Below are 27,401 nucleotides of genomic sequence, written 5' to 3' on the forward strand. Positions count from 1 at the left end.
GGTGCACTGGCTGAGGGTCTCCCCAGCTCCAGCATGGTTCAAGGTTGCCCTGAGTCCCTCCTTCCCTTTTTGTCTTTCACCTGGCGTCAGAGAGTGGAAGCCTCGTGGTGACCTTGGATGCTTACTTGGGATCTTCAGCTTAGGTCCCCCTCCCCGCTGGCCCTGACCGTTACTCGTCACCCACTGCCCAGTTCTGTACCTTTCCCCACCTTGACTTGGCCGAGGATGTATGCTGTCCCCTCTGTGGCTGGCCTGAGTCAGCAGTCTCGGCCTGGTGGACAGAGCTTCGGGGGGCCCGCTGAGCGGGCCCTCCATCTGGGGGCACCCCCTCTGTGGAGGTGAGGGGTGGGTGGCAAGCCTGGTGCCTGGTAGGGAGGAGGAGGTGGAAACGTTGTGCTGACGACCAGAGGGCGGGGCCTGGGGCGGAGGGCTTGGCCGGGCCGGCTCTGTTCCATGCACAAGCATGTGCAAGATGCCAGGGGGCTATTTTTAGTCCTGTCAAGGAAACAGTGTGATTTATAGGACGCCTGGTCCCCTTCGGGGCTGTGTTATAAATACACCTGGCCCCACTCCTTCACTCGGAGGGGAAGCTCGGGCTCCGCCCCGCGTGACCTCTCTCCTGTCTCCCTCCCAGCTTTTCTGGGCCATGTCCACATGTGACCTTCTGGGGGGCATCCTTCCCTGTGCAGCTGTCCCCCATGGTGGCCTAACTCTCCCCAGTTACCAAGGGCCTCAGTGCGAGCGAGTTTTTCAGATGTTCAGGAGTGACAGTTGTCTGGGAGTTGGCTTTGATGAGAAGGACAGAAGGAGAGGGGCTTCCTTCAAGGGCCAGGTCTGGGTATTAGGAAGGGCAGGGGCGCACAGGTAGGAGGGAAGCAGGCCTAAGAAAAACTCTGTCTCTCTCCCGCGATGTACCCATCTGCCCAGAGCCCCCTCCTGGGAGGTGGCAGGCCGATGAAGAGGGGCCTCTGGGCCCAGGACTGGTCTCTGCCCAGCCCCTTCCTTCAGCTGCAGAAAGGCAGGCAGTGCCCTGGCTGGGGAAGGTCCCAGCCTCAGGAACATGCGTGGGGCTGCTCCACTTCCCAGATGTGTGGTCTTGGGCAAGTCCCTCAACTTGTCTGACCTTGAGGTTTTTCTTGTGGAAACGGAAGCAAAGATGCCTGCCTTCAGGATTGATGTGTGTGAAATGCAGGCTGGGTTGGGCCCAAAAGGAAGTATTCCGGGCAGGCAGCCCTGTCTGACATCATCCTCTTCCTCGGAAGAACCCCGGTCCCTCTGCAGGGGCACAAGGGCAACACTGATCAGAGGAAGCCCTCTGATCTGTCTGGGGTTGGGGGAGGCAGGGCTGCTTCATGAGCTGCTGGGGCTCAGTTCCTCCACTTGTGGGAGGCAGGGATCATCCAGTCCAAACAGGTGGATGTTCAGACTTGGCCAGGATTGGCCCCCTGGTAGAGGCTAAGAGCCATAAGGGGCCTCAGAGTTCAGTAGTCAGCTGTTGCCACGGTAATGCTGCAAAGCACACCAGTCAAGTGTTTATTTCTTGCTTGTGCTTCTGCTGAGCAGCTAGGCTTGGCTGTAAGCCCACTTGGGTCCACGACTGTCCACACATCTCTCAATGCCTAGACTGGTGGGCTCCATGTTCTCCCCAAGGCTAAGGTGAGAGCTAAGGCGGGCAAGCACGTTTCAAACCACTGCTCACCTCACGTCTGCTTCCATCCTGTTGGCCAAAGCAAGTCACATGGTCAAGCCCAAGCTAAATGGGGTGGGGCACACTCCTCCTGTGGAAGAGAGTGGGGGGAGGAAGTGACTTTCCTGACTGATAATCGAGGGCATTCCCATCATGGCTCAATGGTAATGAACCTGACCTGTATCCAGGGGACACAGGTTCAATCCCTGGCCTCTCTCAGTGGGTTAAGGATCCGGCGTTGCCGTGAGCTGTGGTATAGGTTGCAGACGCGGCTTGGATCTGGCGTTGCTGTGGCTATGGTGTAGGCCAGCAGCTGTAGCTCCAATTCTACCCCTAGCCTGGGAACTTCCATATATGTGAGCGCGGCCCATTAAAAAAAAAATCTGGTAATCAAATGAACTGATTTTCCAGCTCCACCCTGCTCAATGACCAGGGCTTTCTGGACCTACTCTGGGGTGAAGAAAGGTGGAAGGGGCAGACTGGGCCCAGGATCTGCCACTTGGCTCCCTCCAGAGCCCTGAGGAGTCGTGCAGGTGGGGAGTGGGGGGACGCTTAGTTATTCATGCGCTTCACTCACGTGCGCTTGAGTCCCGTCCTTTGGTCAACCTGGGGGAGCCTGAGACCAGGATTTATTGTGGAAGCAAAGAGGCAGAGGGGACACAGGGGCACCACTGATGTTCACACATACAGTCTTGCCATCTTGAAAAGGCATGAACTTAACGCCAGGATCTTCCACTGTAACTTACCAAGGTCCAGGCTTGGCAAACTAGTTTTCCATAGAGATTAGTATGAGGAAAGCTATCCTGTTGAGAAGCCGGGGGCAGTGTCTTCTATTTCCTGGACCCCAGGAATCATGGGAGAGGAAGTGGCTGGATTGGCATCCTGGCTTCTGCCTGGAGGAGCAGTTGTGAGGGATAAATGGAGAGGCACCCCGAGCAGGGCTCTCTTGCCTTGCTGCCCCCTGGGACTCGGCCACATCAGAGTAGACCCAGTGCCTGGCGCGGTCAGGCCAGGCTGGGGAAGCCCTCGACTCAGAGCTCTCTGAGGCCCTCACTTGGGTCCTGCAGGAGGAGCTCCTGGGTTAAAAGCCAGCGGGTCAGCCGCAGGGACCGCTCATAAACCCTAGCAGGTGCCAGCACAGGCCAGGGCAGGCAGCAAGCTGGACCCTTCCTGTATCTAGGCCACCCTCTTTGACAGAGAAGAGGCGTATGGAAAAGGTGGATCTCAGAGAGACCAAGAGCCAAGTTAGCAGACACACAGGATCCACCCCCACCCCTCACCCCAGTGCAGCTCCTTAGAGCAATCCTGCCCCAGGAGAAGTCTGAGCAGTCTTCACTCTTGCTTAGCCCGTGGGCCCATCCTCTTGCCCTTGGGGCTGAGGCCCACTCCAGGCAGGCAGCCCCTCCTGAGCCCTTTCTGCATCTGGTGGCACCTTTCCTTTCCCCAGGTCACAGCCCTTCCAGGTGGCACAGTGGGACAGGAGCCCGGGGACCTGCCGTCCACTCCAGAGCCCTTTCCACTATCAGCTGCTGTCTTCCTTGCCCGGGAATCCCTGCCTGGGGTCCCTGGCTCCCCGGCTTCCTCTCTGGGGACAGCTCATGGCTAAGGGTGGGGACTTGGGGGACAAACCCTCATCAGGTCTCTGCCCTTCCTGGGGTCAGCCAACCTCAGGGGGTGGGGACTCGGCCCTGTGGTCACACACCAACTGTGGCTATGGGATTGGGGTAGAAAAAACCCCAGTACCCCGCTTTCCACCCCAGGCCCCAACTTCTCCGTATTTGTTTATTTACCTTGGAAAAGGCCCTGCGGCCCAGGCAGGAAATGGGCCAATTCCAGGAGGCTCGGCTGGGCTGGGGAACAAGGAGCCACATTGTGCTCAGTGCCCGGCTGCTCCCCACCCTGGGCCTGCGCGGAGCCTAGAGAGGGGGACCAGCATGGGGGCTCGGCAGGAAGGAGGCGTGGGGCCGAGGGGCTGCCAGCACTCTGAGCCAGCCCGCCTATGAAAGGGCTTCTGTGCAGGGGTAGGATGGGGGCTGCCGAGTCCCCACCCCACCAGTGAGTGGATGAGGTGAAGATACTGGACAGGGGACGGCCCCTTGTCATCACCTAGGACCCACCTGGCACAGACCTGCCAGTCTAGGACAGAGCGTAGACACCTGGGAGCTGCCCAGCCCTGGTGCCTTTGGCTTCTCAGGACCAGATGCCACCCCTCAGTAGGGGCCGTCCTGCCCTCATTTTCCCCTCCCCTGTCCCAACTCCTGCTAGGCAGTTTGCCCAACCTCAGGCCTCCCTGCCCAGTGGGAGCTGGAGGCTGGAGTGTCCTGTGGTCAGAGCCCTGCCCTGGCTGATGAGGCCCAGGCTGGCATTCAGCTTGATGTCGTCATAGGGGCTGACCCCTCTCCAAGCCTGGACTCTTCCTTACTGACAGGCTGGAGTCCATATAGGTTGATCTTTCATTCATTCGGTCTGTGGCTCCCTGTCTGTGGGACGCCCACTCCCCTCTCTATTCCCATCGCCCTAACTTTCCGCGACAGCCTCCTCCAAGCACCCTCCCAGTTCCCAGTGTGCTCTTTGAGAAATTTAGATCTGATTATGTCACTTCTGTCTCCAGAGGTCTTCAGAGACTTCCTATTCCTTTCTGGGTAAGGAGGTTCACAGGCTCTTTGAGCTTGGCCCCACCTGCCCCTCAGGCCACTGAACACCATCTGAGTTTCCCAGACCCTCCATCCCAGCTCCATACTCTACGCAATGACTGTGATGTTCATCTCTTTGCATTTGCTTTTTTTTTATTACTCAATGAGTTTATTGCATTTATAGTTGTACAATGATCATCACAATCCAATTTTATAGGATTTCCATCCCACAACCCCAGCACATGCCTGCACCCCCCAAACTGTCTTCTTTGGAGACTGTAAGTTTTTCAAAGTCTCTGAGTCAGTATCTGTTCTGCAAAGAAGTTCATTCTGTCCTTTCTTCAGATTCCGCATGTCAGTGAAAGCATTTGATGTTGGTGTCTCATTGTCTGACTGACTTCACTTAGCATGATAGCTTCTAGGTCCATCCATGTTGCTAATAATGCTGGTATTTCTTTGCTTTTAATGGCTGAGTAATATTCCATTGTGTATATGTACCACAGCTTCTTGATCCACTCCTCTGTTGATGGACATTTAGGTTGTTTCTGTGTCTTGGCTGTTTCAAATAGTGCTGCAGTGAACATCAGAGTACATGTGTCTTTGCGAGTTGTGGTTTTCTCTGGATAGATGCCTGGGAGTGGGATTGCTGGGTCAAATGGTAGTTCTATTTTTTAGTTTTCTGAGGAATCTCCATACTGTTTTCCACAGTGGTTGCACCAGTTTGCAATCCCACCAACAGTGTACTAGGGTTCCCTTTTCTCCACACCCTCTCCAGCACTTACTGTTTGTAGACTTTTTTGATGATGGCCATTCTGGCTGGTGTAAGGTGGTAGCTCATAGTGGTTTTGATTTGCATTCTCTAATGATGAGTGATGTTGAACATCTTTTCATGTGTTTTTTGGCCATCTGTATGTCTTCTTTGGAGAATTGTCTGTTTAGGTCTTCTGTCTTTGCATTTTCTTAATGCCTGCCATAAATATCTAGTTTGACTTTGCCCGTTTCCAAACTTCTTATAATCGAACTATGTGTATTCTGTTGGGCCTGGCTTTCATTTGAGCTTATGATCAAAAGAGTCACTGTGTTGGTGTGTGCAGCTGTCATTCATGCATTTCATTGCTCTGTATTTCCTTTCTCGATGTATTTTTTTTAAAGATCTTATAATGAAACAGGAACAGGATGATGTAAAAAGGAAAAAACATAGCATAAGAAAGGGCTCTTACAAATTAAATATATGATAGTTAAAAATAAAAAGGAGGCGGAAAAGGAGAAATGATAATAATACAAGGTTGGAAGATAAAGATGAGGAAATTTCTCAGAAAGCAACTAAAAAGTTAAAGGGGTAGGCATTAGACAGCAAAGGATATTAGAGATCAATCCAGAGCCAACATCCACCTAAAAGGGCTTTAGTGGGCACCTTGTCAGGCCTGCAGCCCTTTTAAGAGCCCCCCCCAAAAGACTTTCTCTTAAAACTGGGGGGAAAAATAAATCAATTTTGGGTCAAAAAAGTATTTTCATAGATAATATTAATATATTCATCTTTATGCTAGTGTAGCCATAAAATGTAGTTTTAAAAAGTTTGTTTCTGTGCAGGAGGGTACCCAGGAAAGCAAACGTGCCTAAACACACAGTGAAACTCAAAATGTGACCCTGATGTGAGCCAAGCTTCAAATGACAGCTTGAGACAATAGTTCGTCCCCCAGAGTCCTGGAGAGCTGAGTGAAGGGTGTGTGTGAGGGAGGGAGGGCCGGTGGTGGGCTGGCAGTGACCGTGGCGCCCCCTTGCATGCGGAGCGCACCCTCTGCGGCTCGTCCAGCCCTCCCAGCGGCCCTGGACCGGGCACCATGGAGCGTTCCTTTAATGGCCGGGAAAACCGCAGCCCAGAGGCTTTGGGCAGATTAGCCAGGATGACAGCTGCAGGTACAATCTGAATCCAGGCAGCTGAATCCAGAAACCGTGTCATCGCCTCCCAGGACCTGAATGCCTCAAAGATACAGTTGAGCTTGTCCGTGTGTGGGCGCCTCCAGAAAGGCTAACACGGAGCAGAAAAAGACCTCTTGGTAGGGAGTTTGCTGGGGGGCTTCTGCCTTCACCTGGGGTGAGGACTCCTTGCCTCTGCCCACCGCACACCTAGGAAAAGCCGAGACCAGGGCAAGGACCAGGAGGGCCCCAGTGACTAGGGACACGCTCCCTGTTCTCGGGAGTTCCCGGCGCAGCCTCTGCAGAGAGAACAGCGAGGTCTCAGGCCTGCCAACTGGGCCTGGGAGCAGGCGAACCTGCCTGGTGGGATGGCCTCAGACAGAAGTGAGGCAGGCCACAGGCCTAGTGTCCGGGGGCCTGGGGTCCAGCCCCACCTTTCAGCCTCCCGAGGTCCAGTTTCCTCATCTGTAAAATGGGGGCGCACAAGGTCATGGGTATGAAAGGGCCTCGTGGAGCACAGGGGCAGCTGGACGAAGAGGAGGGAGGCGGGCTGCGCCTTGGAGAACTGGGAGGCCCTCCTGGGCTGGGCTGGTGCCTGGGGCCATGTCCACACCTTTTCCTTTACACATCCACCCCTGGCTGAGGGACCACAGGGTCTAGAGTGGCCGAAGGTCACACCTCCGCATCTGACAGTCCTCACCAGGCTCTACCCTCATACCTCGAGAGGCAGTGTGGCCTGGAGCCAGGCCTGCATTGGGGGCGGGGTGGGGACAGGAGAGGGTTCCAGCACACACCAGGGACAGCTACTGTGGAGCCTCCTCTGGCAGGGGCAAGGCAGAGTAATGAGCTGAGGCCATAGTGAGGGCTTGTCCCGGAGGCAGGTGGCTTTCCCTGGGAGAGGCCATAGGGCCTCCCTCCTCCAGCCAGCAGCCTCAGACAGGGTGGGGGTCCCAGGCCCGCCAGGCCCCCCTCTCCAGGGGCACAGGGAGGCCCACAGCTGCTGGGAGAGCCTGGGCTCCATCCGAGGCCCCTGGCTGGGCTGGGGCAGGGTGGCGGGGGCCAGACGGAGGCCAGGCTGGGGCCTCTTTCCTCCTAGCTCGGCAGCTGAGGTTATTTTTTTCCCTCGGCTGCTGCTGAATTTCCCTTCGAGTTGGATAAATAAGCAGCAGGTTCCAACGTCAACGAAACAGGAGCCTGAGCAGCCTCACAAAAGCGGCTTTCAGCAACAGCAGGCCCCTTCGGCCTGTCCTGGCCGCAGGGTGGCCGCAGCACCCCGGCAGGGGGGGGGGCATGGAGGATGGGGGCTCCCTGGAGCTAGGGGTGCCTCTGGGCACGCAGACACCACACCCCTTCCCAGAAGCTCCCCCAGAGCCCCGGTTTCACATGCCCTCCCCGTTTCTCCAGACTCTCACATTTGTTACTTCTTCTGGTCCCCACCAGCCCCCAGCAGAGCCCTCATGTGTCCTTTGCCTCCAGCAGCACTCTGCACAGACCAAATAAAGCCCTCCCTCCCTCAAAACCTTGCCACGCATGGCTCCCCTTGGCTAGAGGGTCAGTCCCACCTTCCAGCCTCCACTCTGGGTCCCAGGAGGCTGCTTCTGTTTTCTCTCCAAAGTTGTTGCAGAGGCTGTTCCTGTCTCTAGAACACGCCCTGGCTTCTGCCTAGCCTGTGAGACCCTGTTCACCTATCACCTCCTCTGCCTTCCACTCCAGCTTCTCTCTCTAGTCACAGACATCAGCCAAGCCCAGAGTAGTCACGATTCATCAAGTGACCATGAGCAAAGAGAGGGCAGGCACCCAGCACCCAGCCCAGTCCATGCCCAATTAATATGCACGGCCCAAATTACCTTAAAATCACACGCATTGTCCACTTGTATAAACTCAGTGCAAACTAACCGATAGTGGCAGCAGTTCATGGTCACCTGGGGAAGGGAGAGGGGGTAAAAAAACTCTGGGAGATGAAGACTTGTTTTTTAATCCCCGTGTCATCACTTGCCTGAAGGGAGTTTCTTCCACTCCCTTTAAGCCTGTTTCCTCACCTAGAAATTGGAGGAGATAATACCCACCTCGTAAGGTGTTAGGAGGATTAAGTGAGATGTAAATTAATATTTAATAAATGGTGGTTTTATAAGCTCATTTCATACTCTATGGACCAGTTAATACATATGCCAGTTGTTAACATTTTAATGTGCTACTACACTGGAAAAGGGTTGCGTTTTAACTAGAAGATACCTGTTATCTGCTGAATCGCTTGTGGTGATGATTTCCCAAGTATATCCTTATGTCAAAACCCATCAGATTGTACACTTTAAATATGTGCAAGTTAATTGCACATCAATAGTGTACCTCAGTAATGCTGTAAAAACGATTCACATACCCACTGGCCCAACAGGTTCTCTGATTCCGTGCTATAGAAATAAAAGCTCAAGTACACTCAGGGGTCAACAGCTGTTTTCCGTAAAGGGCCAGATGATAAATGTTTTTGGCTTTGTGGGCCACATGGTCTCTATGGTAACTACTTAATCCTGCCAGGGTAGCTGGAAAGCAGCCATGGCTTCTACGTAAACCAGTGAGCATAGCCATGCTCCAATAAAACTTTATTTACAAAACAGGCAGCAGGCCAGATTCGGACTGTGGGCTGCAGTTGGCATCCCCTGAATATGAATACATGTCCCCCATGTTGCGATGATAACCCAAACAACCTAAATGTCTATCCCTAGGGGATTGGCCACAACCTTTACAATAAACACACGGTGGAAATCAGAATGACTAATAAAAAGGATGGGTTGGATCCTGTGTGTCGACCTGGAAAGACGTTCATGATGGGTCTTTTTAAAATATTTTATCGTGAAATGTAAAGACATGCAGGAAATGTAAACAACATTTATAGTGAGCACCTGAATATCCACCGTTAGATTCTACCATTAATATTGTACTAGACTCATTTTTTATCGTATACCCATCTGCCTATCCAGGATAGATTCCTAGATGAGAAAATGAAGTATGAAATGTACAATATTAATTCCGCATAGGTAAAAAACAAGATCAGAAAAGGCGGTACTTACATGTGTTCATCTTTGTAAAGTTAGAAAAAAGTACCATAAGAGGTGCCTGTACTCTTTTTTAAAATTATAGTTGATTTATGATGTTATGTTAATTTCAGGTGTACAACATAGTGATTCAGTTTTATATATTATATATATATATAGGTGTGTGTATGTATATATGTGTATATATGTTTATACACACACATTCCATTATACATTATTCAGGATATTGAATGTAATTCTCTATGCTATACAGTAGGCCCTTGTTGTTAATCTGTTTTATACATGGTAGTATGTATCTGTTAATCCCAAACTCCTAATTTATCCCTTCCGTCTTTCCCTTTGGTAACCCATAAGTTTGTTTTCTATGTCTGTGAGTTTGTTTCTGTTTTATAAATAAGTTCATTTGTATCATTTCTTAGATTCCACATATAAGTGATACCAAATATTTGTCTTTCTCTTACTTCACTTAGTATAATAATCTCTAGGTCCATCCGTGTTGCTGCAAATGGCATTATTTCATTCTTCTTTAGCACTGAATAGTATTTCTTTGAATATATGTACCACATCTTATTTATCCATTCATCTGTCCAAGGACATGTAGGTTGTTTCCGTGTCTTGGCTATTGTGAATAGTGCTGCTGTGAACCTACAGGTGCCTGTATTTTTTGAATTATAATTTTGGCCCAATATATGCCCAGGAGTGGAATTGCTGTATCATATGGTAGTTCTGTATTTGGCTTTTTTTACGGAACCTCCATACTGTTCTCCATAATGGTTGTACTAATTTATTTTCCCACCAACAGTGTAGGAGGGTTCCCTTTTCTCCACACCCTCTCCAACATTTGTTATTTGTAGACTTATTAATGATGCATTCTGACAAGTGTGAGCTGACACCTCACTGTGGTTTTGATTTGCATTTCTCTAACAATTAGTGATATTGAGCATCTTTTTATCTACCTATTCACCACCCATATGTCTTCTTTGGAGAAACATCTATTTAGGTCTTCTGTCCATTTTTCGATTGGGTTATTTGTTTGTTGTTGAGTTGTATGAGTTTGTTCATTTTGGAAACTGAGCTTTTGTCAGTTGCAAGAGATGCCTAAACTCTTTTTTTTTTTTTTTTTTTAGGGTTACACCCGTGGCATATGGGAGTTTCCAGGCTAGGGATCTAATCGGAGCTATAGCTGCCAGCTTATGCCACAGCCATGGCAACACAGGATCTGAGCCGCGTCTGTGACCTACACCACAGCTCATGGCAATGCTGGATCCTTAACCCACTGAGCAAGGCCAGGGATCAGACCTGCATCCTCATGGATACTAGTCAGGTTTGTTATGACTGAGCCACAACAGGAACTCCTGCCTGAATTCTTGGTGCTAACTACCCGAGGGGAAAGGTTGTAAGGGAATTAGTTATAAAAATTGTAAAAGCCCTAATAAGAAATTTTTAAAATACTTCTTTAGTGAGACTGGAACAGTCTAGACCAGTCCTTGACAATCCCCATCAAGGGACAGTGAAGCAGAACCGGGCTCGAGCTATGGAGGTGGGCCCATTCCCCAAGCCCTGCCCCGTGCATGGTCGAGCGTGTGCACACGTAGGAATTGACAGGGCCCGGTATGTCCTTATGTGTCTGCACACTTAACTCACCTCCAGACCCACACACACAGTGCACACGCTTGCTGGTGCCCACTGCCATGTGCCCAAGCTGCAGTGTCACTCCACACACATCCCGCCCAGGAACAGGTGTGTCAGTCTTGTACCTGCTGGGTCCTTCATCACCACCGACAGCCCCTCCTGAGGGGTGTCCTGGGCACCTGGAGGAGGCACAGGACAGTCTTCCTCCTGGTCCCTGATTACTCACATGGACACCTTTGTCCTCCAGGGTCCCATCAGTACGCCTTCCTCCACCTCAGGTCCCACTTGCATTCAGCCTCTTCCAGAAGAATCTATGGCTACCTCCTCATTATGACATTCTTTTCATCAACAAATATTTATAGGAGCCTCTTTCAGGCCAGGCACCAAGGCACATAGACGCATGGCCTGACCCAGGACCTCCAGAAACTCCTAGGCTTGTGGGGAGACAGACATAGTTATGGTAGCTGCAGGGTACAGAGAAGGCACAGGGCCAACAGACAGGAGGTCTTCCAGGAGGAGGCAGTGCCAGGGCCACGTTGGGGAAGGGGCAGCATGTGTCCACTGAGGGTGAGTAGTGGCTACGGTCACGGAGACCGTGCTAAGACGGGCCTCCGGCAGCGTGGAAGGCCCAGAGGGCGTCCCTTCCCACTTGTGCAGGGGAATTTATTTCTCCCAGGAGGAGGTAGGAGGGGTTCGGTCCCACCTCGCCTAACTCCGGCCCCCACTGCCCAGCGAATTGGAGTGGGGGTGGGCATGGATGGTAATCTCCCTTTTCCTCGGGTCCTTCTCATAGTCTCCTTTTCAGTGAGTGCCTTGGGGTATTGTTCCGCCTTTGTAAAGAGAGGGATCGAGTGACAAAGCAGGGTGGGTGGGCAGGCCGCCCCTGAGGCCTCTTCTCTCCCAGGCAGCATCTGCATGGAGGAGGGGCTGTTCCACACCCCCACCTCTGGCTTCCCAGGAGCAGCTGTTGTCATGGTGACAGGCCTGGCATCCCATGGCTCCTGGGGCTTCATTCCCACTACAGCTGCCAGAGGAAGGGCCCCCTGGACTCCTCTCCACTCTGGTGGGGGGGTGGGGGCACTAAAACCCTGGCTCCTAGGCCAGCCCTGGCAATGGGAAGGCTCCTGCATTCTCAGCCTCCCAGTTGGGCCTCCAGCACAGGGAGCAGCTCTGGAGCCCCCAGACTGTGATGTGGGGGCTCAGGCCACACTCCACTACCATCCATGGGGCAAGATGCAGCAAGAATAAAAATGTCCCCAGGGTCCTTGAGCAGCTGCTGGCGTTGGGGCAGAGGGAGGGGACAGAGAGAAGGCTAACAGTACCGAGTGTACAAAGGAGGGGACAGTGGATGGGCAAGGACTCTGGGCCCACACAGCAGCACTTCCAGCCCCAGCCAGTTGAGCTGGGGGACTGCCCCCTAAGAGGGGACACTGGAAGTGGTGTGTCCCACAGAGCAGAAGGGCCTTCTGGGCTGGGGAGGCTGGAGGCGTGACGTGGCGTGGCGTGGGTTTACAAAGAGTTGGCAGACACTGTTTCTGTGCTACCTCTCTGGAAAGTTCAGGCTCAGGCGGGCCGAGTGTGTTTTTCATGCTGGGCACAGGGCTGGCTGCATCTGCATGGAGTCCCGGCCTCTAGGGTCCCCTTAGAGAGTGAGAGGCTGGGGCGCTGCTGCACCGAGCATCTCCTCTTGCTTCTGCTCTCCCCGCTCCAGCACAGCTCCGAGAGGAGGGGAGCTCTCATTACACTCACTGCCCTGATTCCTTGCTGAGCCCCATCCCATACCGGGCGCTACTCCAGGGCCAGCTGTGGTGACAGGCAGCCTCATGGAGAGGAAGAGCCTGAATGCCAGTCCTGACCCTGGTGAGCTGTAATCCCAGGCACATACCTTGAGTTTTCTGAGTCTCAGTCTCTCATTTATAAAATGGTCAGAGAATTCCTCGCAGGGCTGTTAAGAGAGTTAAAAAGGTCACAGTGTGCCATGTAAGGTGAGCCCTCTTGACTTACCCTATGTCCTCAACCAGTCTTCTAGCCCCCTGGCAGTGCAGGTCACTCCCCAGGTCCTTCATCCACTAAACATCCCTGAGCAGCTGCGAGGGCTGGACCTACGCTGAGTGTGCACGTGGAATCTGAGTCCGAGTCTTCCAGGTATGTCTAGGCCAGGCAGGCTGAGGGCAGGTGGGAGTGGGGCCGGGAGGAGGGGGGCAGTCTCTAAAGGAGTCCCAGACCAGAGCAGGGCCCCTTGGGTGGCCTGCTGGATGGCACTTGGGTTTCACCCCCAGAGCTACCCAGGAACCATGGTGGGAACCTAGCTGGCAGAGAAGAGGGAGGGCTGAGGGGTCTTGGGACTCCAGGTGGATCCAGGCAGCCCCTGGAAACCCCTACCTGTCAGAAACACCTTCCTAACCTGAGGGTGGATGGGTCGTGTGGTGTGGGCAGTTCAGGGCTTGCAGACTCACACCTCACTCAGTGTCACACTTGTCCCCAGCAGGCTGAGCCGTACCCCTAGGACTGGTTCCATCTGTACAAAAAGGAGGACAGTCCTCCCCGCTCCCTGCGGTCTAGGTGCTGCCCATGCCGTGGAAGCAGGGTGAGTAATGGTATCATCCCCACAGCTGTCAGGTTTAGGTGAGGAAGGCGTGGGATGTCACCATACATCGCCCCTCCACAGACGCGGAAGGGAGGAGGGCACTAGGAGGGTGCTGGCGGGGTGGTGGAGGCAGCACTAGAGAACCGCAGGTTTCCTGGGCAGAGAGGAATTCACAGGGAAAGCCTGTGCTAAGGGAGTGCGGGGCAGGAGGGGAAGGGGCAGAGGGAGACTGGGTCCTCTAGCTCTGTGGGGAGCACTTTTCAAGCGGTCCTGAGGTGACAGGGGGCACCCCGGACAGTAGAGCCTCCCGTTGATAGGGTGATGTCTCTGCGGAAGCCCACCTGGGACAGGGAGAAGGTGCCATTCCTGGATTGTGGAGAAGTGTGCAGCGTGCCGGGTAAGCAGCACATGAACAGCAAATGAATTGTTCATTTTACAGGATTAGCTGCCTGTTTTACCCGATAGGAAACTGAGGCTCAGCACAAAGAGCCCAAAGTCACATACAGCTGCTGAAGAGGCAGAGGCTGCGCTTATGTTGTCCCATAGTCTATGGTCAAGGGGTCCCACATGGCAGGGGGTGGGGGGACCCGAAACAGGGGCAGGGAACTCTACGGGCTGACTGGTAAGGTGTGGGGAGAGGTTGGACAGCAACAGAAAGGGAAGAATCGAGTTTGAGGTGTGAGCTGGCAGACGAGGTTACTCTTAGACCCAGCTCCACTGGCCCACACCCTGGTGGTGCCCCAGCACAGCTGTGAGGCGCGGCGCCTTTAAAGCCTAGCTGGGGGTGTGTCCGGCGCATGGAGGGCCCGCCCCTGGGCGTGTCCGTCGGGCGCCCCACCCAGAGGCTTGTAGCCGCGGCCCCGGGAGGCGGCGCCCGCTCTGGCTCAGCGGCCGCTGGAGTGGCGGTGGCGGCGGCGGTGGTGGCTCGTCACCTCCTCTCTTTTGGGTGGCTTCCCCGCGCGCTGCCCTGGGTGCCTGGCGACACCTGGACACAGGCGGCCAGCTGGGCTATGGCCCCTGTTCCACACCGTGGCGGGTGGGCACGGGGGCGCCGGACGGCGCGGCCCGAGTGAGGCGGGGCCGCCCTCCCGCCCTCGACCGGGGCCACCCGGGATGGCCGTGCCGCCGCTCCGCCGGGCGCTGCTGCTGTGGCAGCTGCTGGCGGCAGCGGGCGGCGCAGCGCTGGAGATCGGCCGCTTCGACCCAGAGCGCGGGCGCGGTCCCGCGCCGTGCCAGGCGGTGGAGATTCCCATGTGCCGCGGCATCGGCTACAACCTGACCCGCATGCCCAACCTGCTGGGCCACACGTCGCAGGGCGAGGCGGCCGCCGAGCTGGCCGAGTTCGCGCCGCTTGTACAGTACGGCTGCCACAGCCACCTGCGCTTCTTCCTGTGCTCGCTCTACGCGCCCATGTGCACAGACCAGGTCTCGACGCCTATCCCCGCCTGCCGGCCCATGTGCGAGCAGGCGCGCCAGCGCTGCGCGCCTATCATGGAGCAGTTCAACTTTGGCTGGCCAGACTCTCTTGACTGTGCCCGGCTGCCCACCCGCAACGACCCGCACGCCCTCTGCATGGAGGCGCCTGAGAATGCCACGGCCGGCCCCGCCGAGCCCCACAAGGGGCTGGGCATGTTGCCCGTGGCACCACGACCCGCGCGGCCCCCCGGAGATGCTGCCCCGGGCCCTGGTGGTGGCACCTGTGAGAACCCGGAGAAGTTCCAGTATGTGGAGAAAAGCCGCTCATGCGCGCCGCGCTGCGGGCCTGGCATCGAGGTGTTCTGGTCACGGCGCGACAAGGACTTCGCGCTCGTCTGGATGGCAGTGTGGTCGGCCTTGTGCTTCTTCTCCACTGCCTTCACTGTGCTCACCTTTCTGCTGGAGCCTCACCGCTTCCAGTACCCGGAGCGCCCCATCATCTTCCTCTCCATGTGCTACAACGTCTACTCGCTAGCCTTCCTCATCCGGGCGGTGGCCGGGGCCCAGAGCGTGGCCTGCGACCAGGAGGCAGGTGCCCTCTACGTGATCCAGGAGGGCCTGGAGAACACCGGCTGCACCCTCGTCTTCCTGCTGCTCTACTACTTTGGCATGGCCAGTTCACTGTGGTGGGTGGTGCTGACTCTCACCTGGTTCCTGGCGGCCAGCAAGAAATGGGGCCACGAGGCCATCGAGGCGCATGGCAGCTACTTCCACATGGTGGCCTGGGGCCTGCCTGCGCTCAAGACCATTGTTATCCTGACCCTGCGCAAGGTGGCAGGGGATGAGCTGACTGGGCTCTGTTACGTGGCCAACATGGATGCAGCCGCGCTCACAGGCTTCGTGCTGGTGCCCCTCTCCTGCTATCTGGTACTGGGCACCAGCTTCCTCCTGACCGGCTTCGTGGCCCTCTTCCACATCCGCAAGATCATGAAGACCGGGGGCACCAACACAGAGAAGCTGGAGAAGCTCATGGTGAAGATCGGGGTCTTCTCCATCCTCTACACAGTGCCCGCCACCTGCGTCATTGTGTGCTACGTCTATGAACGGCTCAACATGGACTTCTGGCGCCTGCAGGCCACAGAGCAGCCCTGCTCAGCAGCCACCATGCCCGGGGGTCGGAGGGACTGCTCGCTGCAGGATGGCTCGGTGCCCACTGTGGCTGTCTTTATGCTCAAAATCTTCATGTCACTGGTGGTGGGCATCACCAGCGGCGTCTGGGTATGGAGCTCCAAGACTTTCCAGACCTGGCAGAGTCTGTGCCACCGCAAGATGGCAGCTGGCAGGGCCCGGGCAAAGGCCTGCCGGGCCTCCGGGGGCTATGGCCGTGGCACCCACTGCCACTATAAGGCCCCCACTGTGGTCTTGCACATGACTAAGACGGACCCTTCTCTGGAGAACCCCACACACCTCTAGGGACACAGGCCTGCGTGGGGCGGCTGTTGCCCCCTCCTAGCCCCCCTCCGGAGGAGACAGCTGACTAGCAGCTGCCCAGCTGTCAAGGTCAAGCAAGTGAGTGCAAGGGGACCCGAGGACCAGGACAGGGAAACTCTCCTTCAACCCTCACTTGTCAGGACCTGAGAGCCTCACTCCCTGTTGCCTAGGACAGGGGAGGGTCTAGCGGAGTCCCCACAGGGCCTGGCGGTGCTGGGGGGAGCGGGGAGAGGAGGGGGAAAAGGGGGCACAGCCCAGCAGAATTTATTTAATGATGTAATTTATTGTTGAGTTTCTTTGGAAGCCGTGACTGGAATAAACCCCCATGTGGCACCGCTGAGTCTTCTCTGGACTGGAAAGGGGGAAGGTAGGAGGCTGAGGGCCCTGCAGGAGTCTCCCTGGTGAGCAGAGTTCGGGGTTGAGGGAGTGGGGCGGGGCTCATCCCCTGGCCCCTGTTTTCTGGCTCCCCACCAATCAGGAGAACGTCCTGAAACAGCTCTGTTTTGCAGGACTTGCAGATTCTGGGCAGGGAGGGTGTTTTTCTCACTCACTGGTCTTTGCTCCTAAGTGGGACTGGGCGATGACTGCTGGGACACCCAGGGAATCCCCTGGGATCACGTCCCCCTCTGACCCTGGGGAGTCTTGCCTGTTCAGGGGCTGTGGTTAAGGCTCTGATTTCCTTGTTGGTATAAAAAACGAGGGCAGGCGTTTCTGTCGTGGTTCAGTGGTTAACGAATCCAACTAGGAACCATGAGGTTGCGGGTTCGATCCCTAGTCTCGCTCAGTGGGTTAAGGACCCGGTGCTGCCGTGAACTGTGGTGTAGGTCGCAGACACGGTTTGGATCCCGAGTTGCTGTGGCTGTGGCATGGACTGGGGGCTACAGCTCCAATTCGACCACTAGCCTGGGAACCTCCATATGCCTCGGGTGCGGCCCTTAAAAGATAGAAAGACAAAAAAACAAAAAACGAGGGCATCACCTCATCTCCAAGTTTCCCCCAGAGGCACAGGACCTGCTCCCACTGTCTTGGTATCCCAGCCTGCTGTCCCCTGGGGCCTGAGGGCCAAGGCCTGACTCTGACTGTCTTCATTGCATTTGAAGATTGTTGTGGCCCCTACACTCCTTGGGGCCCTAGTCGTGGCACCTAGCCCACCCCCTCGTCCCTCTGGGTGGGGAGGGGCCGGATTGTTACGTGGGCATCTTGGTAGCAGACCCAGGCAGAGAGAGAGGAAGCCCTTGAGGGTAGTGGGAGTTGGGCCCCCAGCTCCTAAAGGGAGAGGTGCAGGGGTGTGTGCAAGGTTCTGCTGGGGCGGCTTGCACGCTGGTGTCCGAGACGGGCTAGGAAGAGGTGCTGCGTGGATCTGTGTTCCAGGGAGGCCCCGGGCTGCTCGGACCTGCACCACCTCTGTGTGGCCCTCCTGGAGACCCCAGAAGTGTGGGCTAAGACCTCAGGGTCCTATCTTGGCCCCGGCTTTGGCTACTGTGACTCCAGCCAGGGGAGGGTCTTGGTTACTGTCCCTGAGTGCATGACATTGTCACTGCCAGGAGGCCCCAGGGTCCAGCCCCACTGCCAGCCAAGGAGAGGCCCAAGGTCAACTGCTTCCTGTTGTAATAGGGCTGGGCCCCAAACCCAGGCCCTCTCTGCCCAGAGCCCTTGACCCTGCACCAATGACCAGTCTCACAGGAACAAGAAAGAAACCAAATGGAGCTCTGGCAGGTGAGGTCAGCCCCCTCAGGAGGGGAGGAGGAAAGGGTTGTCCCTCTCAAGGACAGGAGAATTTGGCAACTCTTCACACCTTGGCTTCTTGTACGTGGAAAACTCCCCACTCACCTAAATCCTCCCCTCCTCACAGAGCACACCCTAAGTGCCTTCTTTGACCCTAAGACCTTGCAACTCCCCGGGGAGGGTCCCTGAGAAACAAGATGAGCTTCCTAAAGGGGATGGGGGCCCAAGGTGGGAATGGGAGGGGCAGTGGCTGCACTCAGCCAGGCTTACAGGTCAGATTTGCAGGAAGCCGAGCAGGAGCGGCTAGAGCCGAAGGAGAGGATTCTGGAGACAGAGGAGAAAGGCAAGGGATGGGTCTGGGCCAAGCGTGGACGGAAGGGTAAGCATGAGGAGTGGCACTGGTTCACCGATTCCTTGCCAGTCAGTGGACTGGACGGTGCTGGGAGTGGCGCCTGGCTATGTCCTGCTCAGCAGAAGCAAGACTGGCTTCCAGGACACCTGGGATGGGGGCGGGGGGGGGGGCAGTGCAGCCAGGACAGGCCCCAAGGAGGTTCTGCTTTGAGGCTGATACAGTTCCATGGGCTAGGACTTGAGAGGGAGGGTAGCCCTTGCCAGCTAAGGCGCTTCAGCGCTGGGCCACACTATGGAAAGGGCCCAGAGCCGGGAGGAGAATGAAGAAGGAAGCGGTATTTAAGAAGGAAGCGGTATTTAAAGACCTCTTGCAGAAATCCTCCATCTGATCCTCCTCTCCCCATTTTACAGAAAAGGGAAGTGTTGGAAGGGTTGGCTGGCTCCAGATCACACAACCCAGGGAGACTATGGCCTCCAGAGCTTCTGTGACGTCACCACACCACGGATTCGCCGGGGCCTGGGGTGAGATGGGCACGGTGGGTGTTACGATCTAGGGCGTTCTGTCCTGTCCCCCAGTGGGACCTCTCCCCACCCACCAACAGGGAGCCCAGAGCCCAGTACAGACGCCTCCAAAGCCAGCCCCCGCTGACCTCTGCACTGTGTGCCCCGGGAGCCCAGCACAGGGCCCTCAGAGCAGCGCACTGAGCTGGGGTCCAGCAGCCAAGCCCGTCCGCGAGTGCCGAGCCTGAGCTTGTTCTAGGGGGAACTTCTGAACCGTGACCCTTGAGTCTCATTTCTAGGGAAAAAATTGAAAGTTCGGAGTCAGCAAGGGTGACCCTGACTGAGGCCAGATTGAGAGGCGCTGGGGGGTCAAGTAGCTGCCCACACGCCCCACTCTCGGTCCCACCCTGCAGGACCTCCAGGATGGTCGTAGGTGGGAAGAGGCCTGGAGGCCCCGGGTGGTCATGAAGAGCAGCCTCCTCTTTCCCCTGGTTGAGAGCCTCACTCGGTGCCCGCCTGAGGGGACCCTGGCTCTCGGGCGAGGTGGAGACATGGTTCCCGTGTGGAAGCAGCACTGCCTGAGCAGCTGCTTTGGAATCCAGTCACCACCTCATGGCCACCTGACTGTGCCCTCTCCCCAGGGCCGGGTTCGAGGAGGAGGAAGAGTAAGGCAGGATGAGGGCGAGGTCTCCGGTGACTGTCAGGGTAAAGGCTCAGATCCTTGTCCTCAAGAAGAAAGTCCCTGTCTCCGTATGCAGCAGTCAACCAAAATTTGGTGTCTCCCCAAGGTCACACCTTGCTAGGGAGGAATGGGCTGGGATGGTTTAATAGGACCAGATACAGACCCTAGGTGAGGTGACAAGGCCCCGAGGGCACTCTCCTCATGTTGCCTAAGAAACTCACCCTAGGAACTGGACTTAGCAGAAGTGGGTGGGCTGGGAGCCCCAAGTTCAACCATGATTGTGTAGAAAACGCTCAGCAGTAGCCCTCTGGAGCTTGAGGGCAGGTCACGTTCAACTTGACCTTGGGGCAAACCACTTTCTCGCCTGCAGAACTGAAAACCCCTGAGTGCTCGGGCACAGAGCTGGCTTGAAGCCCAGGCTCACCAAGGCCACAGTGGGAGTCAGTGGCAAAACCCGCACCCAGGGCTTAGGTTTCTCCTCAGATTTCTTCCCATTTTCCCTGTGCCATCCTGATGCAGCTGGTCAGGAATGGGCGGTGTCACTTCTCAGTAAACGGGATCAGACAGGGGGCTCTGCAAAACCACGGAACTCCACAGGCAGGTCGCCACCCCAGCAGTGACCTCCTCAAAACAACCACTCTGACTTTATAAAACCTCCCAGCATAAAAAATAAATGAAGGCAATGAACATTGGATATGTGGTAGAATTGTTAAGCTGAGTATGTGAGAATTCGTTACATTTCCATTCTTTTTGTGTACTTTGAAGTTTTCCTTGCAAAATACTTTATAATGTCAGGAGTTTCCCCAAAATTAAGTCCTGAAGGACTACACAAATTCCCATTAAAAAAAACTTCCTCCTGGGAGTTCCCGTTGTGGTTCAGGGGGATACGAACCTGACTAGAGTCCCTGAGGATGGGTTCAATCCCTGGCCTCGCTCAGTGTATCAGGGATCTGGCGTTGCCGTAAGCTGTGGTGTAGATGGCAGATGCGGCTCAGATCCCACATTGCTGTGGCTGTGGGGTAGACTGGCAGCTGCAGGTCTGATTCAACCCCCCAGCCTGAGAACTTCCACATGCCGTAGTGCGGCCCTTTTAAAAAGAAATAAAAAAGAAAACCCAAGAACCCCCACAACAAAACCTCCTCCTGACCCCTCTACGTTTCAAAGGAAATTATGGGGTTACCAGGACAGAGTCATGGCCACAAGAGGCTTGAAGGTCATAGCCTTGATTACCCAGAGCAAAGAAACAGAGTAGGTGGGTCTGACCTGTGGTTAAAAAGACTAAGTCAGAGGTCCTCTCCCCAAGAACTGGTTCCAGGAGTCCACGGGAAACGGCGCTCAGGACTGCACTGTCCACTACAACTCCAAGAGCACAAAGAAAAATTCACCAGCGTTGTTTCTTTTTTATAAACACAAGTACATAATGTTTATTTGAAATTCCAATTTATTACAAGTTTACCCTTTAATGGGGCCCTTCCTCCTTAAAGACAATTTAAAAAACAACAAACAACTCAGGTGTCACTGAAGTGGGAACACAGAATTCTCACTGTTAACAAGAACAGACTGGCTCTAGGGTAAGAGGCAGGGAAGGGGTTGGCGACTGGGGTTGTGAAACCATAACGTCAGTGCTAACTCACTCCAGGCCCGGGGGAGCCGGGACAGCAGACCTGCCCAGCAGCCCCTGGAGCAAATGCCAAGGAGGCCGGAGACAGCGACCACACCTTGAAGGTTCACTTTCAGAGGCTTTATTCTCAGGTTCTGTGAGCGGCAGTCCCCTCGGTGAACTTCTTTTCCCTTCATTTAAATAGGTACAGAAGAGCTTAGGTGCTCCAAATTTCCAAATTCAAAGTTGATAGAAAAGAAAATTAAACCCTGTTTTGCATCTTTATCAAAATCTGCCCTTAAGACGGAAAGAAGACTACAAAGTCTGGCCTCAACATAACTACTAGCGCTAGACTCACTGCAGGAAGGGGCCGCTGAGCCCCTCCGTCCCCCACCCTGACACTGGGCACGGAGGGACTCGGGCTCTCAGGGAGTCCCGAGTCTGAAGCCTGAACCACATGGCAGGGGCGGCTGCAGGTGAAGGCGGCAGCAACAGCCACCAGGGCAGGCAGAGGGCTGTCCCAACCAGGTCCCCACTGCTTGCCCCGATGGCCCCAGCCCAGCTTCTCTAACGGGGAGCATGGGCTGAGGGAGGAGACGGGCAAAAGTAAAGCAAACACCTTATCATATAAATTGTACTGTACATGTGCCAAAGCAAGACGACAGAAATGTTTTTACAAGATGTTCTTTATACAAGATCACTGCTGAAACAAGCAACTTTTAATAACTAGAAAAGTCAATTTAAAAAAAATTAAACATTTAAATTCTTCCTGCTTTTCTTCTGCTCCCCTAAGAGCTTGTCTGGTATGTGGGTGGGCTGGGCTCCAACACCCTTCTGCCAGACCCATCAAAGTCAAGGTTCTATGCCTGGTTACAAGCAGGGCTCCAGTCTCTGAGTGAAGTGCCTTAGGTTTTTTCTTTGCCGGGGTGAGGCGGGGCGGGAGTGGGGAGAGAGCCGTCACGAAGGAGGGGAGGGGTATTCGGGAATGGCTGCGGGACATGTCCCTTTACTCTGCCAAGATCAACTCAACAGACCACACCTCTCTCGTGCTGCTGGTGAATACAGAATTCGGTATGGCACTCACTGATACCGTCACCTGAGGGAGAGCGGGGAGAGACAGAGCACGGGCTTAAAGAAACAAGACTGCGTATAAATATAGATGAAAAACACGGCCACTACCTCCCCCGTGGGCCTCATCACCCCTCATCCGTCTACGGAATACAGTAATCCCTCCCCTGGAGACCAGAGGGCTTGGCACTGTGCTGGTGGCCAAAGTGGGAGGGACCTTAGGAAAGAAGAAAGGAAAAGCGGTCACAAGAGAAGCCATGTCCTCAGACTCTTCCCTGAGACGCTCGGCAAGGGGGGTTAAGGCCACCCACCCCGCACGGTGCGTCTGGGGAGAGACCACTGGCCGCCAGGAGGCTCTCCAGAGTGCTCTGCTTGGTTAAGGCCCATGGAGAGTTTTGGAAACGCGGCCCAGGCTCGGGACGACAGGCGTTCCTGGGCTCCCCGCCCTTCCACGGTCTTCTCCAGCTCGATCTCTCCTCCCTCCCACCCTCCCTCGCCCTTCCCGACCTCCGCTCCCTTACCAGGGCCCTGCCTCTCTATTTCTTCTGTCTTCGTCCCCTGGACTGCCCAACGGGCTCTGGCTCACTGTCCCCTTCATCTTCGGCAAGCCGATCGGGAAACTTCTTGCGTTTCCTACGGACATACGGGTGGCCAGGAAGGTGTTTATGCAACAGAGCCACCAGACACTGTTCTGTCTTCACCGTGCAGTTCAGCACGTGGCTGCCGCGGCAGTTGTAAAGCTCGGCGTTGGTAAACACTTGCTTCATGTCGGCGAGAAACTCCTGCACAGAGCGGTAGCTCCCACAGGAACACTTGTTCTGCATCGTCTGGAAGTCCATGGGGTGGGCGATCACGTCGTAGTAGTCCTCGGCCTCGTCTCTGGTCACGGGCTCCCTGCCAGAAGAGCCCCGGGGCGAGGTCAGCACTGCCTCGCATCCACTGGACGGAAACCTGGTCATCAAACCAGCGGCCCCAGGACGCCCCCCCGCGCCCCCCCCACCCCCCACGCGGTGTTCACCTTGTAGGCGGAGTGCTCTGCCTGTTTGGGAAACTCGCTTCCCTGCGGTGAGGGAAGCCCGGAAAGGGGGGTGGGTAGTGCCGGGGTTCAGCTTGGTGCGCCCTGGGCCGGCGGCAGGCCCCAGGCCATGGAGCTCACCTGAAGGGCCAGCTGAAGCGGTACTTCACGAGCTTGTGGAGGATCTCCTCGCACTTCTGCAGCTCCAGGCTCTGCCTCCGGGAGCTCCGCTTGGTCTGAAGCACCTGGCGCCAAAGAACGAAGACCTGCTATTGAGCTCTGGCAGGAGCGGGCAGGGCAGGAAAGTGTCGAGCTGCTTGAAAAGGTTCAGCTGTCTTCTCGGAGCGGAGAGGGTCAGGACCCCCCGACTCCCTCCCGGGGAGCTGGTGATCAGAGCCGCGGAGGACATGCAGCAGTCCTGCTAGGGGCCCGCTAGAGAGGGCCACTGTCACCAGGACACCAGCCCCCTGAGAGCAGGTGGACCTGGGTCACGCCAACGCCGCGGGAGACTATAGACAAGCGACTGCGGAGAGACAGGCGTTACGGGGACGACCCTCAGCCAGGTTTGTACGGGAACAGTGTCTGAGAGAAGCAAAAAGGTTCCATTTCTTTCCTGGGCTCTCCCCTGCGGGCTGGAGCAGCTAAGGGACTGAAGAGAAAGGCATGGGGGCTCCCTTCGGGGTGGGGGTGGGGGCTGGGGACAGGCCGTGACCCACAGCAGCAGGCGTTGGGCTGGAAGGGGTTAGGACCAGGCCAGCGGGAGGCACCCCCAGCCCACCTCCAACTCCAGCCGCATCTGTCAAAACAAGTGGTCTGTTTTCAAGAGCCTCTCCTTTCAAGATCAAGTGCAACCTAGAGCAAGACCACTAAAATGACATTGGTTGAGGAGCAGAGGGGAGGGTGACGTTCCTCCCATGACAACTGTCGGCAAAAGACCCAAGAGTTAAGTGAGGCTCCAGCATTGCTGGCATTCCCTCGAGAGACCCAGCCCCTCGGAGCCGCGGGAGACACATGGATACTATTTAAAAATCCTTAACGAGACGCAGGCAGCTTGTGAACTAGCGGAGCCGAGGCAGACTGCGGCAGGGGATGCCGGACATAGCTGCGCCCAGAGAGCCCGCTGCCTCCTCTGCCCGTGGGCCCGCCCATGCGCTGCCTCCGTCTCCAGAGTCACGGAGGAGGGAGCAGTGGGGGAGGCGCCCAGCTGCCGCCGGATGAAGTCCTGATGCTGGACCGGGGGATACGAACCAGAGATGCTCGAGGGCCGACGAGAGAGAATTCTTACCAGCTCATCAACCTCAGCATCGTCTACGGGTGGTGGCTTCGGCCGAGACCTCCTGGTAGGAAGAGGCTTCTTACCCGGTCGTCGGCCTGGCCTTGCTGCGGGAGGGACGACACCCTGCCTGCCCCGGACAGTCTTTCGAGGTCTCACTGAAATAAGAAAATACGCAATCAGAGCAGAACTGCGGACACAGGGAGCAGGCCCGCAGAAGGGGCGACACTCTGGACGGGCAGACACTCTGGACGGGCAAAGCAGCGGCCTCCTGGTTAGGAGGTGCTCTCGCTGGTCTGTCTCCTGCCTCCCTCACAGGACCCTTGAAGGCAGCAGTAGCAGGGGAAGAACGGATACCTTTCATCAACTGCCGAAGACCCGTTAAGAGCCTCTTGAGAAGGCCAGTCCCCTCAGGACGTCCACCCTCTGTCCCCACCCTGTTCAGTTACTCCCAGGAATGACGGCCTGGAAGGAGTCAACTGCAAACTGACTCACTCCGGAGAAAAAGCCATCGGCTGATGGGTCTGCCTGGACTTCCTGCACCCCAGGCTCAGCTGAGAACGTATGTATTTACGTGCGAGATGGAACAGATCCCGTTTCCCAATTCCCAGAGTCCACCGACACGCACCCCCACAATCTTGCCGGAGCAAAAGCTGATTCTTGCGTGAGGGACTTACGTGAAGGCTTCCTCACCGAATCCCATTTACGGCTAGCCCCAGGCCTGCTTTCCTGCTTTTCTAAAAACCACAGACCGGCCAGGCCAAGGCCATAAGAGCTCCGCCCAGGATTTCCCCACGGAGAGAGTGAAAAACACAAGGGCACTCAAGACGGCCCATGTCTCAGGTCTAGAACAGGTGCCCCATGTCAGACAAGCCACCACCACTTCTCAGCAGAGCCTCAGGAAACGACGCTCCCTAAGGACTGGCTCAAGGCTGCTCCCTAAGCAGAGTGTCCCCTGGAAAGTGGGGAGGGGCACTTGGACAGAGAGGGGGGTATACAGAGAACCAATGAATAATGTTTTCTATTCTACCAGCAGACGAATGACCCTTCACTGACTATTTCAGGTTCCCTAGGTTCAGGACCAGGCTAGTGAGAGTAAGAAGCTGATGCCAAGGAAGAAACACAGGATGAAGGGGACAGACACCAGCCCAGGGCCTTCAGTTGCACTGGGGAACCACACCTTTGGTGGCCTAAGAGGCAGAGTAGACAAGAGGCTCTGAAATACCCAATACTTCCTAGACCCATTTAGTAGAAAAGGCTCTAGAAACGTGGAGCGGGAACAATCCCTGGGAAAGAGCAGTAACTCCCAAGTAGAAAGGCGCCATTACTTGGAAAATAAAAACCAGTGCATCATCACATTCAGAATCTGTTCTCAGGAGCTCCCATTGTGGCTCAGCAGTTAATGAACCCAACTAGCATCTATGAGGACGCACGTTCCATTCCTGGCCTCAGCGGGTCAGGGATCCAGGGTTGCCATGAGCTGTGGTATAGGTCACAGACACAGCTCGGATCTGGAGTCGCTGTGGCTGTGGCTGGCAGGTACAACTCCAATTTGACCCCTAGTCTGGGAACCTCCATATGCCACGGGTGTGGCCCTAAAAAAAAAAAACCAAACAAACAAAAAAACATCCATTCCCAGACAAGCACACATCCAAATCACCACTCTGGGGCAGTACTCAGTGGTCTCTCTGTAATGCAGGGCTAATAGACTACCTGCCTCCTTACCCTGGACACCGGAAAAACCATGTCCTGGGAACAAACAAAAGGAGCCCTATAGCAAAGAGAAATGTAGGTTTCCCAAATTAAAACCTAGGAGTTCCCGTCGTGGCGCAGTGGTTAACGAATCCGACTAGGAACCATGAGGTTGCGGGTTTGGTCCCTGCCCTTGCTCAGTGGGTTAACGATCCGGCGTTGCCGTGAGCTGTGGTGTAGGTTGCAGACGAGGCTCGGATCCCGCGTTGCTGTGGCTCTGGCGTAGGCCAGTGGCTACAGCTCTGATTCAACCCCTAGCCTGGGAACCTCCATATGCCGCAGGAGCGGCCTAAGAAATAGCAACAACAACAACAACAAAGACAAAAAAAAAAAAAAAAAAAAAAAAAAACCTGCAGGACTAGGGAAGATAGGAGTAGGAGTACGAGCCCAAAGCCCCCAGGCTTTCGTGGCGCCAGTACAAGGACTGGGCATGCCACACATCCCGTCTCCTTATACCTAGTACGATCATTCTGGGAGCTATGATCGTGGGAATTGTGCCTCTTTCAAAAGCGCATCAAAATCTTGTATGAACCTTTGAAGAAGGGTACATTTTGCAAAGAAGGGGGCTGCTAAGATGTCACAATTGCCAAAGCCTCATGGAAAATAAACATGAAAGATTAAGGGTGAACAAGGTGAGCATAAATGCTGAAGCCTTTACCCCTGCAGATACCCACTGAGAAACTTCTCAACAACTCTGCCTAAACCAGGAAAAGTCTTCTCTTTCCAAACTAGCAAATCTACAGCCCTGCACACTTTAGGGAAGTGAAAAATCACTGTTAGCCAGAGAAAAAAAATAACTTCTCTAAAGGCAACACTGCACCTGAGGCCAAAAGAACTTCGAGACGGCGACAGGCCCAGACCCGCGTCCCCCGGCTAAAGGGTTCAGAACCAGCAGACCTGTCGTACACATACGTGCACGCCACTAAATCTTGGACCAAGTGAATCTGCCACAGTTTGATATTCTGAGACCAAGCTACCCAACCTCCTCCTAGGAAGATCGTTAACTGGCCTTCTGAACCTC

The 27,401-nt window shown here is 55.3% G+C and overlaps 2 protein-coding genes across 4 annotated transcripts in view; one reads left to right on the forward strand and one right to left on the reverse strand.

The window, feature by feature from the left end:
- Positions 1–10,764: 10,764 nt before the first annotated feature.
- On the forward strand, positions 10,765–20,364 carry FZD9 (frizzled class receptor 9). Of its 3 annotated transcripts, XR_007134883.1 has the most exons (4): positions 10,765–13,064; positions 13,405–13,506; positions 13,824–16,491; positions 18,901–20,364. XR_007134883.1 is itself a non-coding variant. In XM_047779850.1 (3 exons), the coding sequence occupies exon 3, from the start codon at positions 14,620–14,622 to the stop codon at positions 16,393–16,395; it is 1,776 nt and encodes a 591-aa protein (XP_047635806.1). In that variant the 5' UTR covers positions 10,765–13,064; positions 13,405–13,506; positions 13,824–14,619; the 3' UTR covers positions 16,396–17,172. The 3 variants fall into 3 exon arrangements, 2 of the variants coding, with proteins under 2 accessions (XP_047635806.1, XP_047635807.1); XM_047779850.1 differs by lacking the exon at positions 18,901–20,364 and having other exon boundaries at positions 13,824–17,172; XM_047779851.1 differs by lacking the exons at positions 10,765–13,064; positions 18,901–20,364 and having other exon boundaries at positions 13,125–13,506; positions 13,824–17,172.
- Positions 20,365–21,095: 731 nt separating this feature from the next.
- BAZ1B (bromodomain adjacent to zinc finger domain 1B) overlaps positions 21,096–27,401 on the reverse strand; it is an 83,450-nt gene continuing 77,144 nt past the window's right edge. The window contains 4 exon segments of the mRNA XM_047779849.1: positions 21,096–22,368; positions 22,862–23,234; positions 23,497–23,600; positions 24,641–24,786. Coding sequence (XP_047635805.1) covers positions 22,877–23,234; positions 23,497–23,600; positions 24,641–24,786 — 608 coding nt within the window. The 3' untranslated portion in view covers positions 21,096–22,368; positions 22,862–22,876.

The sequence above is a fragment of the Phacochoerus africanus genome, chromosome 5 (genome assembly GCF_016906955.1).
Source record: "Phacochoerus africanus isolate WHEZ1 chromosome 5, ROS_Pafr_v1, whole genome shotgun sequence".
Lineage (NCBI taxonomy): Eukaryota > Metazoa > Chordata > Mammalia > Artiodactyla > Suidae > Phacochoerus > Phacochoerus africanus.